The 17,084-nt window shown below is 54.0% G+C and overlaps 2 protein-coding genes across 2 annotated transcripts in view; one reads left to right on the top strand and one right to left on the bottom strand.

Annotated features, from left to right (window-relative positions):
* LOC145517098 (uncharacterized) overlaps nt 1–17,084 on the bottom strand; it is a 437,457-nt gene that overhangs the window by 223,925 nt on the left and 196,448 nt on the right. The window contains exons 57-61 of the mRNA XM_081519356.1: nt 15,713–15,970; nt 14,986–15,097; nt 8,078–8,335; nt 7,352–7,463; nt 441–698 (exon numbers count right to left, since the gene is read on the bottom strand). The gene's annotated coding sequence lies outside the window, so the exon portion shown is untranslated. The remainder of the gene's footprint in view (nt 1–440; nt 699–7,351; nt 7,464–8,077; nt 8,336–14,985; nt 15,098–15,712; nt 15,971–17,084) is intronic.
* Nucleotides 209–7,463, top strand: LOC145517190 (uncharacterized). Its single transcript, XM_081519456.1, has 3 exons — nt 209–3,697; nt 4,097–4,409; nt 4,662–7,463. Exons 1-3 carry the CDS (start codon nt 3,461–3,463, stop codon nt 5,288–5,290), a joined length of 1,179 nt encoding a protein of 392 aa, XP_081375582.1. The 5' UTR covers nt 209–3,460; the 3' UTR covers nt 5,291–7,463.

The following is a 17,084-nucleotide window of genomic DNA, read 5'->3' as shown; positions in this document are numbered from 1 at the left end:
TCCGGAGCCAATCACAGTGGCCAAGGAGGTGGAAGGCACCGATTGGCCAGGGCCAGGTCATGTGACCATACTCCCCAGGAAACTCAAATATTACCAAGATTCCCTAAGAAACCAATGAACAAAATTATCCAGTAAAGGCAAACCGTACTTTTTAATGAGGCCAAAGTCTCAGAAAAAAAAAAAAAATGCTTCACAATGAAGTGCTCAAGGAAGCTACAAAATAAACTTTCAGAAAAGTTTAGTAGTTTTTTTAATAGGGTGACGGAGAGCTATACCTATCCCATATATGTGAATTTAGGTTTAAACTAGATTCCCCTTGGCTATTTTATAAGACAAAAAAACCCCACATCACCCCCTTTCACTCCCCCCCCGCCCCCAAAAAGTGTTTTAATCTATTGAATTTTTGTGTCCTCAGTTGTGTCTGATTCACGGCAACTCACGATCTCTACACAGCCAGGCTCTTCCGTCCATGGAATTCAGGGCAATTTGTTCTGTCACAGTAAATGCCCACCCTGGGTGATCCAAACGGAAGGGCTCAGAGGCTCCTGAGAGACTAACTCCTTTCAGCTGAGCACAGAGCTGGCTCCTCACTGGGATGCCTGTGGCCTGGGGCTCCCAGAGGGGAGAGCACCACTCGCCCCACCGTGTGTTCACAGCTGGAAGTGCAGGCTGCTCCTCACTCCCCCTTGACAGTGTCCCTGAGGGCAGAACAGTGTGAAGTTAATCAAGGTGGAAACGCAAACTCCAATGCAAGCAAACTTCCCACAAGGTCTCCAAAACCACTCAGGAACAGGGTATTGGAAACTGCAGGGGATGACATGAATGGAGATGGAGACTTGACACCTTACACCGAGTTCACTTCCAGTTATCCCTAGACAAACATTCCATGAAAACTTGTCACAAATCTAGAGGAACAATGAGCAGAAACCGGACACGTGCTTTGAGTCTTCACACACAAAACTAAAAGGCAGTCCACAAAAAAAACCAGGAGAATACAGTGCACTTTGCAAAATCAAAGATATCTACTGTGGGAAAGACCTCAGTACAAAAGCAAAAGACAGGTCATACATCGCGAGACGAATGAGTGGAAACACAAAGCTTATCAAGGATGTGTCTCCAAACAGACAAAGAACACCAACACAACAAGCCTGTGAAAACTAGGGAAAGGTCTGAAGGGACACCAGACTGAGGAAGACACACACAGAGTATCCCGGATGATGTCCAGCACTGAGGGCCTGAAGAATCAACAGTCTAGTTGTACCTCCTCAGGCCTGTGTGACCCTGGGTGAGGCCTCTGTTTCCCGGTGGCTCTGAGAGATGGACAGGGAGGAAGGGGAAGAGAAATCACTTGCATTTCTAATACTCACAGCAAAGTCTTCCAATGAGAAGGGAATTATCACCCCCACTGACAATGCCATTCACTGAAGTGATCCCCACGGGTCCATCTAACCCAGAAGGGAAGGAAGGACCTGTTCTCACAAAACGGCGAGACATGGAAGAAGGAAGATCAAGCCCACACCAATCCCTGGAAAGAGAAGCTGTGCTCAGGGCTTGAAAGAATTCCTATTTGGAAAATGATATCCCAGCCCCACAAGGCAATCCACAGCTTCGATGCTATTCCTCCCAAAATGCCAATGCATTTTCGCACCCAACCAAGAATTGCAAAAGGGGTACGGAAACAGAAAAGAGCCTAAATTGTCAATACAATCCGACGAAAAAGCCCCGATACGGGCATCCAAGGTTGTGTGAAAGGAAATTAGACGACCAAACTAGGATCCTCAGGAGAGTATCGGAGAAGGCAATGGCGACCCACTCCAGTACTCTTGCCTGGAAAATGCCCTGGACGGAGGAGCCTGGTAGGCTGCAGGCCATGGGGTCGCGCAGAGTCAGACACGACTGAAGTGACTTAGCCGCAGCAGCAGCAGCAGGAGCCGGACAGTATGCTATTGGGAATACAACAACACACACAGATCCAGATCGATGGAATAAAGTTGAGGGTCCAGACACAGACCCCAGCATCCATGCTCAACTCATCTCTGACACAGAAGGGGAGAATATCCAAATGGGAACAAGAAAGCCTCTTCAATACATGTCCATGGGAAAACCAGACAGCTACATCTGAAGAACGCTATTGGTTTTGATCTCAGACCACCTCAATATCGGGGAAAACCTCACCCTAAAGGCTGATGTCATGAGATAGCTAGAAAGAAGCGTAGGTCAAAGGCTCCTTAACATCAGAGTCTCCTTGCCATTTGCTGGGCGGAGGTAGAAATGGGTCTCTTCAAGTAAGGGAAAGAGGTACACGAAGTACACCAATGGGTTTCCATCCAATGGAACCTCTTCACAACAGAGAAGCTAAGCATTCACAAATGCAAAAGAGAGGAAACGGAACACGAGAGACTCCTTGCAAGTGGTGTATCTGAGAAGGGGTTCATATGGAAAGAGACGAAGAATGCACAGCACTCAGATTCCAAGAAACACCACCACCACCCTTGACCCTTCCCCCATGACCAACTCCGACCTAAAGCCTTTCTCTCCCTCTAACCTATCCCTAAAACATAACCCTCATCTAATCATATACACGTGCATTCCTAGCATCCATCCGTCCACACACGAGAGAGAAAGAGGAAGACACAGACTGAATTGAGAAAGGAAAAGAGAGGGACACAGCCAGAGAGAGACACGGAACCAAAGAGAGGAAAGGAGTCGATGGTCCAGACTTTTCATCAATCTGTCTCGAAGGTAGAAGCAATGACAGCGCCCATCCACCCCAGAAGGGGGAAAAGGACGGAAGGTTTGGAGAGGAAAAGACAAGAACGCAGGGAGCCATTAGAAGCTCAGCCACCCGCAGAAGCCGAGCTGGGACACTTGAACAGAATCTCAATGGAAACAGAGGACTAGAAAGATGGCCACTGTTTTCTATAAGAGAGGGAGACCTTCGAGTCTTCCTTTCGGTCCTCCAACTTGGACGCGGGGTCTCAAAACATTCAGGAGGGGGAGTGCCTTTTCCTGGGTACCACGGCACATCGAGGCCTCGTTCTGCCCCATTCTGTGCTGTGTCAGCCCAGGAAGGAATCTTTCTTTCTGAAGTCTCAGCGCACAAGCTCCACGTGATATCGGCCCCAGGTGGAAAGGCATGGAGCTGCTCGTAGGCCGACAGACCTAGGAAGCAGATGGGAGAATGACCGCCACTCTGCAGATGGAGAGACTGGGGAAACCCTGAGGGGCATATGCTTGTCCAGGGCCACACCACTTATGAGAAGAAGGAGCCTGGTCTGAGAGCAGCGGGGCCCTCGGAGCTCAGGCCCTGGCTGCACCCAGGCCTCCCCAGGGCTCTCGGCTGGGCTGGGTGGGTGTCACTGTGCCTGCACATGGCTTAAGGGTGGTGGTCGAGCAGTCAGAAACCCAGAGATTCCCTTGGGAAGTTTTGGGGAAGGGACCTCAGCACGAACCCCAAGAAATGATGTCACCTGCCGGCAACAGAACCCAACAGAACCCGCAACCCGGGTATCCAGGCCTCGAGAGCGGAGAGGAGCCCCCAGCCAGATCACTTGCTGCCGAGATGTTCTGCTGTTTGCCCCTGCCCAGAGGCCGGGGCCTCAGGAGAGCTCACAGGCAGTGTGCGTGGGCACCCTGTCGACGTTGGCTCAGGGCACCCCCGAGACGCCTCTGGCCCTTTGCCCGGAGAAACAGAAAGGTAACACGGGGAGCCCCCGGCCGGGCCAGGCCACCTCTCCCATGCCACCCGGAAACACCGGGTCCTTTGCCTGTGTGTGTGGATGCGGGTTTCTCGGGGTGTGTCTCCCTCAAGGAAGCCCAGGTGGATGTGGGGTCAGAAGCCTGCCGACAAGTTGTGTCCACACCCCAGGGGAGAGCATGCTGGGCGGGATGGGGAGAGTGCGGGCAGGGCCGGCCGCCCAGGCTGACCTCACACCCTCAGGTGGGTCTCTTTCCTCCCGGGTGGGGATCTGAGCAGACACACGTCTCTGACCCTTCTGGGCAGAGAAGTTCGAGCAGGCCGAAGCAGCGGCTCCACTGGCCAGGCCCAGCTCGGAAAACTCCCAGCATGGCTGGCTGACGGTCACTGTCGTTGCAGAGCTTCCCACGTGATGAGGCCGAGGACGGGGACACCCCATCCAGCTCCCGGAGGGAGGGGTCGGAGCACCACCCCCCCGCCCGTGAGGCCCAGTGCAGGCTCCAGGTGAGCGTGCCCACGGAGGCATCAGCCCCACCGGGGGCGAAGCGGAGGCGGGGAAGGCCTGCTGCCGAGACACCGCCCAGGATACACCCGGCGGCCCAGTCTGAGGCTGCCACGGAGCTCAGCACACCCGGCTCCGACCCAGAGTCCCGAGAACCCCGGCCTCTGAGGCAGCAGGAGGACCTGGAGCCCAGCACGCCAGAGCACAGAGGTGAGGACGCTGGGGCTGGTGTACGGGAGTGTGTGCGGAGGGGGTGCTGAGCTACACAGGGACGAGTCCCCGAAAGCTGCTGCTGGGCCTGCAGCAAGCGCTGGCCTCACACCCCCCACCCCCCATCTTGCACACTTCAGTCCCAAAAGACATCCGACCCTGGGTATTCTTTGGGAATCTCTTGGAAGCTTTCTGTCCCGGGATACGCACATGCCAAGGCTGGCCTGCGGGCAAACGATGCTTCTCCCACAGCTCTAGCACTGGCCTCCAACTGGAACCAGGCTCCACTTCCCAGACCTGTCCCTACAGAGGTGGTGGCTCCAGGTGCAGGACCCAGGGATCCACCGAGGGCAGATGGAGAACCGAGACTTGCCCTCGCAGAGACACCAGGCCAGCTGGGTACTGGCCAGCACACCGGGCAGATCGGATCTCCGTGCCTGCAGGACCCCCAGCCCCAGGCACTGATGTCCCACCCCCTCAGCCAGAACCTCCACCTCCACGTGCACCTCTACCTGCTCGGCCTTTGGCAGGAGAACCCGAGGCAGAGGAGGAGTCACCGCCTCGGCAGGGAGAGCCTGCCCTCGCTCCCGCGCAACACCCAGACGCCCACGATGACTCACCCACCCCTGCAGGGAGAACGAGCCCCCGCTCTGGACAGAGACCCAGAGCCCTTGCCGGAAACACCACGTCCAGGGGAGCGGTCGGCTCTGCAGCCTCCATCCCTGTCTGCTCACCGTGGACGCCGTCAGCTCGGTCTGCCCCCAGGGGACATGGAGTTCCTTTCCCCCGAACTGCTTTGTATTTGGTTTGTTTCCACCTTTCTGGTGATGTTTTCTTTTTTGCATGGTTTCCTGTATTTTTGTTGGTTAAGTTGGGAGTAGTAAACTTTTTCATCATTGTTGCAATTTGGGAACACTGTTGTGTAACTCTGGTGATACTGTGTTACCATCACCACTTTGTAGTTTCAGACCCGTTCCATCTGTATGCCCCACCCCCAAACAAAGCCTGGATTCAAGGCAAGCATGCCCTGTTCATCCCTCCGCCCGATCCTGAACACAATTTCATCTTTTCTTTCTGTATTCTTTCCTATATTCTTGGTGTCCCCAATCAATGACTCTCAGTGAAATGACTGAAGGAGTTTTTTTCGGACTCTCCACCTACTGTAAGACTCCACTGGAGAGTTCTCATGTTTATGTCCTTTGAACTAGCCTTTGATAGCTGAAAGGACGTTGTACGTCCTTTCAAGATACCACGTGCCAAACGAAGCCCTTTTGGCAAATGCCATCATTATCTCCAGGCAGGCATTGCTGTTTGAAGGGTGACATCTCAGCCAGAAGGCAGAGGCTGAGCTCCTCTTGTTGCACCAGCTCCCAAAAGAAGCCAAGAAAGGGAGCTGTTACAACAAACCACCCCAACGCCCAGGAAAGCGTTCTTCATGACAGAAGGCTAGAAAATGACCCAACATCCTTGTGGCCCAGAACCCCTCTAGAAATTCACTGTTCCATAAAAAAGAGAAACAGATGGGAAGTTCCAAGGAGAGGCAATGCCCATGGCCAGTGTATTTTAGAGACGGCCTGACCGCTCCGGGGAAGACACGCACTGACAGAACCCCTTGGGAAACAGCCGTGATAGTCCTCACTGTCGTAAGGGATTCCTCTGGGGACAACCTGCCCTGGGCACCACACGAGGGAGCAGACCGGCTTCTCTTCCTCTGCCCCCACACCATTGACTCATCAAGGCAGCTCAGGTGTTCTCATGCCCTGCCTGCCTGCCTGCCTGGCTCATCCGAGAGCTGTGACCACCTCCAGGACAGGACTCCACCTTCCGCTCTCTGTGTACCGTGAATCTGCACACAGTGGGCTTTCAGAACCTTAGGAGACTTGAGCCATTCCCACTCGAGCCAGAACCCTCCCCAGGAAGGAAAACAGCTGTGGAGTCCTTTTGGCCCCAGCACTGGTTCCGAAACCCTGACGGCTCCTAGAGCCTCTACGGTGTGAAGAGGGAGGTCCCTTTTGACAGAGCTTTCCGGCCGTCAGATCTAAGCTGCTGTTTCACTGTCAGCTGTGTCTCTTCCGTTGCAGCGTTGCAGGTGGGCCACGCTGCTCCAAAGGAGCTCACAAGCTGAGTTTCAAGGGAGGTATTGAGAGGACAGGGATGGCTACAACGTGCTGCAAACTGAGTGAGGGTCCCCACAATCCTCAGCAAAGGTCTGTGGTGTGCAAGTGGGGAGCAGAGGGCCCCCAAGTTCCAAAGGAAGGGAGGTACTCGGGAGCTAAAGCCCTTGGCTTCTGTGGTAGCAGCTGCAGATGGCAGCTCGTCCACAGTGCACTTCGAATGAGGTCATATGAGCGGGACTCTGGAAATGGCTCCGAAATCCAGAGAAAGGGGTCAGGGTATGTGGGAATCCGGCGGGGGTGGGGGGTGGATGAAGGAAGGTGTCCTTCCTCTCTCCAGTGCAATTTGGTTTGGTGAGTCTCAAAGCTACCAGATGGCACTTCCCAAGTCAGGCCCCTGCAGGAATCAGGGTGGGCTGCATGCCTCGGCCCCTGCCACAGGGACAAGCCACACCAGTGGCCTCCCTGAGCTCCAATGGCCGGATCTGGGGGTTCTGTCTGGGTGCACACGTCCTTGCTCTGGCCAAGTTCCCCCCTTCTCTGAGCACCAGCTTCATCCTCTCGAATGAGGACATCGATTGCTACCTTGGCACGTTACTCTCTTCATCCTGTGAAGACTCATTAGGCTTATCCTACAATTACTAGCTGGCCCGAAGAGATATCTCCTGAATCCAGATTAAGCTGGAGTCTCCCAGGCTCATCTGGCATGTCTTCCCTGAAGTCTGCCAAAACCCACACCCTTGCATTTCCAGGGACTCCCCTTAGCCAGCTGGGCAGAAAACCCAGCATGTTTCAAACAAGCTGACAGACAAGCGGGAGAGGACTCACGGGCAGACGGCTTCCCTCAGGTCTCGGGTGGAGCTCTGGGACCACAGCAGCAACAGGCCATCCCAGCCCCTGGGCTCAGCAGCGCCCTCATTCTCACGCCGGCGGCTCTGCCCTGAGGGGAGCAGGAAGGTCACCAACTGCCGCAGGCGGACCTCACGCCCCTCCCACTGCTGGAGCCTGACCTCACCCGGCCCCACCCCTTCCCCTACCCGAGCAGGACGAGAGCTCCTCTTCCCCTGGCTTCTAACGTGAGGCCCGGCCCTCAGCCCCGATTGGGCACTGCCCCAGTCCGGAGCCAATCACAGTGGCCAAGGAGGTGGAAGGCACCGATTGGCCAGGGCCAGGTCATGTGACCATACTCCCCAGGAAACTCAAATATTACCAAGATTCCCTAAGAAACCAATGAACAAAATTATCCAGTAAAGGCAAACCGTACTTTTTAATGAGGCCAAAGTCTCAGAAAAAAAAAAAAATGCTTCACAATGAAGTGCTCAAGGAAGCTACAAAATAAACTTTCAGAAAAGTTTAGTAGTTTTTTTAATAGGGTGACGGAGAGCTATACCTATCCCATATATGTGAATTTAGGTTTAAACTAGATTCCCCTTGGCTATTTTATAAGACAAAAAAACCCACATCACCCCCTTTCACTCCCCCCCCGCCCCCAAAAAGTGTTTTAATCTATTGAATTTTTGTGTCCTCAGTTGTGTCTGATTCACGGCAACTCACGATCTCTACACAGCCAGGCTCTTCCGTCCATGGAATTCAGGGCAATTTGTTCTGTCACAGTAAATGCCCACCCTGGGTGATCCAAACGGAAGGGCTCAGAGGCTCCTGAGAGACTAACTCCTTTCAGCTGAGCACAGAGCTGGCTCCTCACTGGGATGCCTGTGGCCTGGGGCTCCCAGAGGGGAGAGCACCACTCGCCCCACCGTGTGTTCACAGCTGGAAGTGCAGGCTGCTCCTCACTCCCCCTTGACAGTGTCCCTGAGGGCAGAACAGTGTGAAGTTAATCAAGGTGGAAACGCAAACTCCAATGCAAGCAAACTTCCCACAAGGTCTCCAAAACCACTCAGGAACAGGGTATTGGAAACTGCAGGGGATGACATGAATGGAGATGGAGACTTGACACCTTACACCGAGTTCACTTCCAGTTATCCCTAGACAAACATTCCATGAAAACTTGTCACAAATCTAGAGGAACAATGAGCAGAAACCGGACACGTGCTTTGAGTCTTCACACACAAAACTAAAAGGCAGTCCACAAAAAAAACCAGGAGAATACAGTGCACTTTGCAAAATCAAAGATATCTACTGTGGGAAAGACCTCAGTACAAAAGCAAAAGACAGGTCATACATCGCGAGACGAATGAGTGGAAACACAAAGCTTATCAAGGATGTGTCTCCAAACAGACAAAGAACACCAACACAACAAGCCTGTGAAAACTAGGGAAAGGTCTGAAGGGACACCAGACTGAGGAAGACACACACAGAGTATCCCGGATGATGTCCAGCACTGAGGGCCTGAAGAATCAACAGTCTAGTTGTACCTCCTCAGGCCTGTGTGACCCTGGGTGAGGCCTCTGTTTCCCGGTGGCTCTGAGAGATGGACAGGGAGGAAGGGGAAGAGAAATCACTTGCATTTCTAATACTCACAGCAAAGTCTTCCAATGAGAAGGGAATTATCACCCCCACTGACAATGCCATTCACTGAAGTGATCCCCACGGGTCCATCTAACCCAGAAGGGAAGGAAGGACCTGTTCTCACAAAACGGCGAGACATGGAAGAAGGAAGATCAAGCCCACACCAATCCCTGGAAAGAGAAGCTGTGCTCAGGGCTTGAAAGAATTCCTATTTGGAAAATGATATCCCAGCCCCACAAGGCAATCCACAGCTTCGATGCTATTCCTCCCAAAATGCCAATGCATTTTCGCACCCAACCAAGAATTGCAAAAGGGGTACGGAAACAGAAAAGAGCCTAAATTGTCAATACAATCCGACGAAAAAGCCCCGATACGGGCATCCAAGGTTGTGTGAAAGGAAATTAGACGACCAAACTAGGATCCTCAGGAGAGTATCGGAGAAGGCAATGGCGACCCACTCCAGTACTCTTGCCTGGAAAATGCCCTGGACGGAGGAGCCTGGTAGGCTGCAGGCCATGGGGTCGCGCAGAGTCAGACACGACTGAAGTGACTTAGCCGCAGCAGCAGCAGCAGGAGCCGGACAGTATGCTATTGGGAATACAACAACACACACAGATCCAGATCGATGGAATAAAGTTGAGGGTCCAGACACAGACCCCAGCATCCATGCTCAACTCATCTCTGACACAGAAGGGGAGAATATCCAAATGGGAACAAGAAAGCCTCTTCAATACATGTCCATGGGAAAACCAGACAGCTACATCTGAAGAACGCTATTGGTTTTGATCTCAGACCACCTCAATATCGGGGAAAACCTCACCCTAAAGGCTGATGTCATGAGATAGCTAGAAAGAAGCGTAGGTCAAAGGCTCCTTAACATCAGAGTCTCCTTGCCATTTGCTGGGCGGAGGTAGAAATGGGTCTCTTCAAGTAAGGGAAAGAGGTACACGAAGTACACCAATGGGTTTCCATCCAATGGAACCTCTTCACAACAGAGAAGCTAAGCATTCACAAATGCAAAAGAGAGGAAACGGAACACGAGAGACTCCTTGCAAGTGGTGTATCTGAGAAGGGGTTCATATGGAAAGAGACGAAGAATGCACAGCACTCAGATTCCAAGAAACACCACCACCACCCTTGACCCTTCCCCCATGACCAACTCCGACCTAAAGCCTTTCTCTCCCTCTAACCTATCCCTAAAACATAACCCTCATCTAATCATATACACGTGCATTCCTAGCATCCATCCGTCCACACACGAGAGAGAAAGAGGAAGACACAGACTGAATTGAGAAAGGAAAAGAGAGGGACACAGCCAGAGAGAGACACGGAACCAAAGAGAGGAAAGGAGTCGATGGTCCAGACTTTTCATCAATCTGTCTCGAAGGTAGAAGCAATGACAGCGCCCATCCACCCCAGAAGGGGGAAAAGGACGGAAGGTTTGGAGAGGAAAAGACAAGAACGCAGGGAGCCATTAGAAGCTCAGCCACCCGCAGAAGCCGAGCTGGGACACTTGAACAGAATCTCAATGGAAACAGAGGACTAGAAAGATGGCCACTGTTTTCTATAAGAGAGGGAGACCTTCGAGTCTTCCTTTCGGTCCTCCAACTTGGACGCGGGGTCTCAAAACATTCAGGAGGGGGAGTGCCTTTTCCTGGGTACCACGGCACATCGAGGCCTCGTTCTGCCCCATTCTGTGCTGTGTCAGCCCAGGAAGGAATCTTTCTTTCTGAAGTCTCAGCGCACAAGCTCCACGTGATATCGGCCCCAGGTGGAAAGGCATGGAGCTGCTCGTAGGCCGACAGACCTAGGAAGCAGATGGGAGAATGACCGCCACTCTGCAGATGGAGAGACTGGGGAAACCCTGAGGGGCATATGCTTGTCCAGGGCCACACCACTTATGAGAAGAAGGAGCCTGGTCTGAGAGCAGCGGGGCCCTCGGAGCTCAGGCCCTGGCTGCACCCAGGCCTCCCCAGGGCTCTCGGCTGGGCTGGGTGGGTGTCACTGTGCCTGCACATGGCTTAAGGGTGGTGGTCGAGCAGTCAGAAACCCAGAGATTCCCTTGGGAAGTTTTGGGGAAGGGACCTCAGCACGAACCCCAAGAAATGATGTCACCTGCCGGCAACAGAACCCAACAGAACCCGCAACCCGGGTATCCAGGCCTCGAGAGCGGAGAGGAGCCCCCAGCCAGATCACTTGCTGCCGAGATGTTCTGCTGTTTGCCCCTGCCCAGAGGCCGGGGCCTCAGGAGAGCTCACAGGCAGTGTGCGTGGGCACCCTGTCGACATTGGCTCAGGGCACCCCCGAGACGCCTCTGGCCCTTTGCCCGGAGAAACAGAAAGGTAACACGGGGAGCCCCCGGCCGGGCCAGGCCACCTCTCCCATGCCACCCGGAAACACCGGGTCCTTTGCCTGTGTGTGTGGATGCGGGTTTCTCGGGGTGTGTCTCCCTCAAGGAAGCCCAGGTGGATGTGGGGTCAGAAGCCTGCCGACAAGTTGTGTCCACACCCCAGGGGAGAGCATGCTGGGCGGGATGGGGAGAGTGCGGGCAGGGCCGGCCGCCCAGGCTGACCTCACACCCTCAGGTGGGTCTCTTTCCTCCCGGGTGGGGATCTGAGCAGACACACGTCTCTGACCCTTCTGGGCAGAGAAGTTCGAGCAGGCCGAAGCAGCGGCTCCACTGGCCAGGCCCAGCTCGGAAAACTCCCAGCATGGCTGGCTGACGGTCACTGTCGTTGCAGAGCTTCCCACGTGATGAGGCCGAGGACGGGGACACCCCATCCAGCTCCCGGAGGGAGGGGTCGGAGCACCACCCCCCCGCCCGTGAGGCCCAGTGCAGGCTCCAGGTGAGCGTGCCCACGGAGGCATCAGCCCCACCGGGGGCGAAGCGGAGGCGGGGAAGGCCTGCTGCCGAGACACCGCCCAGGATACACCCGGCGGCCCAGTCTGAGGCTGCCACGGAGCTCAGCACACCCGGCTCCGACCCAGAGTCCCGAGAACCCCGGCCTCTGAGGCAGCAGGAGGACCTGGAGCCCAGCACGCCAGAGCACAGAGGTGAGGACGCTGGGGCTGGTGTACGGGAGTGTGTGCGGAGGGGGTGCTGAGCTACACAGGGACGAGTCCCCGAAAGCTGCTGCTGGGCCTGCAGCAAGCGCTGGCCTCACACCCCCCACCCCCCATCTTGCACACTTCAGTCCCAAAAGACATCCGACCCTGGGTATTCTTTGGGAATCTCTTGGAAGCTTTCTGTCCCGGGATACGCACATGCCAAGGCTGGCCTGCGGGCAAACGATGCTTCTCCCACAGCTCTAGCACTGGCCTCCAACTGGAACCAGGCTCCACTTCCCAGACCTGTCCCTACAGAGGTGGTGGCTCCAGGTGCAGGACCCAGGGATCCACCGAGGGCAGATGGAGAACCGAGACTTGCCCTCGCAGAGACACCAGGCCAGCTGGGTACTGGCCAGCACACCGGGCAGATCGGATCTCCGTGCCTGCAGGACCCCCAGCCCCAGGCACTGATGTCCCACCCCCTCAGCCAGAACCTCCACCTCCACGTGCACCTCTACCTGCTCGGCCTTTGGCAGGAGAACCCGAGGCAGAGGAGGAGTCACCGCCTCGGCAGGGAGAGCCTGCCCTGGCTCCCGCGCAACACCCAGACGCCCACGATGACTCACCCACCCCTGCAGGGAGAACGAGCCCCCGCTCTGGACAGAGACCCAGAGCCCTTGCCGGAAACACCACGTCCAGGGGAGCGGTCGGCTCTGCAGCCTCCATCCCTGTCTGCTCACCGTGGACGCCGTCAGCTCGGTCTGCCCCCAGGGGACATGGAGTTCCTTTCCCCCGAACTGCTTTGTATTTGGTTTGTTTCCACCTTTCTGGTGATGTTTTCTTTTTTGCATGGTTTCCTGTATTTTTGTTGGTTAAGTTGGGAGTAGTAAACTTTTTCATCATTGTTGCAATTTGGGAACACTGTTGTGTAACTCTGGTGATACTGTGTTACCATCACTTTGTAGTTTCAGACCCGTTCCATCTGTATGCCCCACCCCCAAACAAAGCCTGGATTCAAGGCAAGCATGCCCTGTTCATCCCTCCGCCCGATCCTGAACACAATTTCATCTTTTCTTTCTGTATTCTTTCCTATATTCTTGGTGTCCCCAATCAATGACTCTCAGTGAAATGACTGAAGGAGTTTTTTTCGGACTCTCCACCTACTGTAAGACTCCACTGGAGAGTTCTCATGTTTATGTCCTTTGAACTAGCCTTTGATAGCTGAAAGGACGTTGTACGTCCTTTCAAGATACCACGTGCCAAACGAAGCCCTTTTGGCAAATGCCATCATTATCTCCAGGCAGGCATTGCTGTTTGAAGGGTGACATCTCAGCCAGAAGGCAGAGGCTGAGCTCCTCTTGTTGCACCAGCTCCCAAAAGAAGCCAAGAAAGGGAGCTGTTACAACAAACCACCCCAACGCCCAGGAAAGCGTTCTTCATGACAGAAGGCTAGAAAATGACCCAACATCCTTGTGGCCCAGAACCCCTCTAGAAATTCACTGTTCCATAAAAAAGAGAAACAGATGGGAAGTTCCAAGGAGAGGCAATGCCCATGGCCAGTGTATTTTAGAGACGGCCTGACCGCTCCGGGGAAGACACGCACTGACAGAACCCCTTGGGAAACAGCCGTGATAGTCCTCACTGTCGTAAGGGATTCCTCTGGGGACAACCTGCCCTGGGCACCACACGAGGGAGCAGACCGGCTTCTCTTCCTCTGCCCCCACACCATTGACTCATGAAGGCAGCTCAGGTGTTCTCATGCCCTGCCTGCCTGCCTGCCTGGCTCATCCGAGAGCTGTGACCACCTCCAGGACAGGACTCCACCTTCCGCTCTCTGTGTACCATGAATCTGCACACAGTGGGCTTTCAGAACCTTAGGAGACTTGAGCCATTCCCACTCGAGCCAGAACCCTCCCCAGGAAGGAAAACAGCTGTGGAGTCCTTTTGGCCCCAGCACTGGTTCCGAAACCCTGGCGGCTCCTAGAGCCTCTACGGTGTGAAGAGGGAGGTCCCTTTTGACAGAGCTTTCCGGCCGTCAGATCTAAGCTGCTGTTTCACTGTCAGCTGTTTCTCTTCCGTTGCAGCGTTGCAGGTGGGCCACGCTGCTCCAAAGGAGCTCACAAGCTGAGTTTCAAGGGAGGTATTGAGAGGACAGGGATGGCTACAACGTGCTGCAAACTGAGTGAGGGTCCCCACAATCCTCAGCAAAGGTCTGTGGTGTGCAAGTGGGGAGCAGAGGGCCCCCAAGTTCCAAAGGAAGGGAGGTACTCGGGAGCTAAAGCCCTTGGCTTCTGTGGTAGCAGCTGCAGATGGCAGCTCGTCCACAGTGCACTTCGAATGAGGTCATATGAGCGGGACTCTGGAAATGGCTCCGAAATCCAGAGAAAGGGGTCAGGGTATGTGGGAATCCGGCGGGGGTGGGGGGTGGATGAAGGAAGGTGTCCTTCCTCTCTCCAGTGCAATTTGGTTTGGTGAGTCTCAAAGCTACCAGATGGCACTTCCCAAGTCAGGCCCCTGCAGGAATCAGGGTGGGCTGCATGCCTCGGCCCCTGCCACAGGGACAAGCCACACCAGTGGCCTCCCTGAGCTCCAATGGCCGGATCTGGGGGTTCTGTCTGGGTGCACACGTCCTTGCTCTGGCCAAGTTCCCCCCTTCTCTGAGCACCAGCTTCATCCTCTCGAATGAGGACATCGATTGCTACCTTGGCACGTTACTCTCTTCATCCTGTGAAGACTCATTAGGCTTATCCTACAATTACTAGCTGGCCCGAAGAGATATCTCCTGAATCCAGATTAAGCTGGAGTCTCCTAGGCTCATCTGGCATGTCTTCCCTGAAGTCTGCCAAAACCCACACCCTTGCATTTCCAGGGACTCCCCTTAGCCAGCTGGGCAGAAAACCCAGCATGTTTCAAACAAGCTGACAGAAAAGCGGGAGAGGACTCACGGGCAGACGGCTTCCCTCAGGTCTCGGGTGGAGCTCTGGGACCACAGCAGCAACAGGCCATCCCAGCCCCTGGGCTCAGCAGCGCCCTCATTCTCACGCCGGTGGCTCTGCCCTGAGGGGAGCAGGAAGGTCACCAACTGCCGCAGGCGGACCTCACGCCCCTCCCACTGCTGGAGCCTGACCTCACCCGGCCCCACCCCTTCCCCTACCCGAGCAGGACGAGAGCTCCTCTTCCCCTGGCTTCTAACGTGAGGCCCGGCCCTCAGCCCCGATTGGGCACTGCCCCAGTCCGGAGCCAATCACAGTGGCCAAGGAGGTGGAAGGCACCGATTGGCCAGGGCCAGGTCATGTGACCATACTCCCCAGGAAACTCAAATATTACCAAGATTCCCTAAGAAACCAATGAACAAAATTATCCAGTAAAGGCAAACCGTACTTTTTAATGAGGCCAAAGTCTCAGAAAAAAAAAAAAAATGCTTCACAATGAAGTGCTCAAGGAAGCTACAAAATAAACTTTCAGAAAAGTTTAGTAGTTTTTTTAATAGGGTGACGGAGAGCTATACCTATCCCATATATGTGAATTTAGGTTTAAACTAGATTCCCCTTGGCTATTTTATAAGACAAAAAAACCCCACATCACCCCCTTTCACTCCCCCCCGCCCCCAAAAAGTGTTTTAATCTATTGAATTTTTGTGTCCTCAGTTGTGTCTGATTCACGGCAACTCACGATCTCTACACAGCCAGGCTCTTCCGTCCATGGAATTCAGGGCAATTTGTTCTGTCACAGTAAATGCCCACCCTGGGTGATCCAAACGGAAGGGCTCAGAGGCTCCTGAGAGACTAACTCCTTTCAGCTGAGCACAGAGCTGGCTCCTCACTGGGATGCCTGTGGCCTGGGGCTCCCAGAGGGGAGAGCACCACTCGCCCCACCGTGTGTTCACAGCTGGAAGTGCAGGCTGCTCCTCACTCCCCCTTGACAGTGTCCCTGAGGGCAGAACAGTGTGAAGTTAATCAAGGTGGAAACGCAAACTCCAATGCAAGCAAACTTCCCACAAGGTCTCCAAAACCACTCAGGAACAGGGTATTGGAAACTGCAGGGGATGACATGAATGGAGATGGAGACTTGACACCTTACACCGAGTTCACTTCCAGTTATCCCTAGACAAACATTCCATGAAAACTTGTCACAAATCTAGAGGAACAATGAGCAGAAACCGGACACGTGCTTTGAGTCTTCACACACAAAACTAAAAGGCAGTCCACAAAAAAAAACCAGGAGAATACAGTGCACTTTGCAAAATCAAAGATATCTACTGTGGGAAAGACCTCAGTACAAAAGCAAAAGACAGGTCATACATCGCGAGACGAATGAGTGGAAACACAAAGCTTATCAAGGATGTGTCTCCAAACAGACAAAGAACACCAACACAACAAGCCTGTGAAAACTAGGGAAAGGTCTGAAGGGACACCAGACTGAGGAAGACACACACAGAGTATCCCGGATGATGTCCAGCACTGAGGGCCTGAAGAATCAACAGTCTAGTTGTACCTCCTCAGGCCTGTGTGACCCTGGGTGAGGCCTCTGTTTCCCGGTGGCTCTGAGAGATGGACAGGGAGGAAGGGGAAGAGAAATCACTTGCATTTCTAATACTCACAGCAAAGTCTTCCAATGAGAAGGGAATTATCACCCCCACTGACAATGCCATTCACTGAAGTGATCCCCACGGGTCCATCTAACCCAGAAGGGAAGGAAGGACCTGTTCTCACAAAACGGCGAGACATGGAAGAAGGAAGATCAAGCCCACACCAATCCCTGGAAAGAGAAGCTGTGCTCAGGGCTTGAAAGAATTCCTATTTGGAAAATGATATCCCAGCCCCACAAGGCAATCCACAGCTTCGATGCTATTCCTCCCAAAATGCCAATGCATTTTCGCACCCAACCAAGAATTGCAAAAGGGGTACGGAAACAGAAAAGAGCCTAAATTGTCAATACAATCCGACGAAAAAGCCCCGATACGGGCATCCAAGGTTGTGTGAAAGGAAATTAGACGACCAAACTAGGATCCTCAGGAGAGTATCGGAGAAGGCAATGGCGACCC

The sequence above is a fragment of the Giraffa tippelskirchi genome, chromosome 8, assembly GCF_054371585.1.
Source record: "Giraffa tippelskirchi isolate mGirTip1 chromosome 8, T2T-mGirTip1v1.2.pri, whole genome shotgun sequence".
NCBI lineage: Eukaryota > Metazoa > Chordata > Mammalia > Artiodactyla > Giraffidae > Giraffa > Giraffa tippelskirchi.
The sequence above is the reverse complement of the archived record's forward strand: the minus strand, read 5'-3'. Positions and strand labels throughout refer to the sequence as shown.

Coding starts and splice junctions, on each gene's coding strand:
- LOC145517190 (XM_081519456.1), top strand. CDS start 3,461: ATGATGTCACCTGCCGGCAACAGAACCCAACAGAACCCGCAACCCGGG. Junction 3,698..4,096: donor TTGCCCGGAGAAACAGAAAG/GTAACACGGGGA, acceptor CTGTCGTTGCAG/AGCTTCCCACGTGATGAGGC. Junction 4,410..4,661: donor CAGCACGCCAGAGCACAGAG/GTGAGGACGCTG, acceptor CTTCTCCCACAG/CTCTAGCACTGGCCTCCAAC.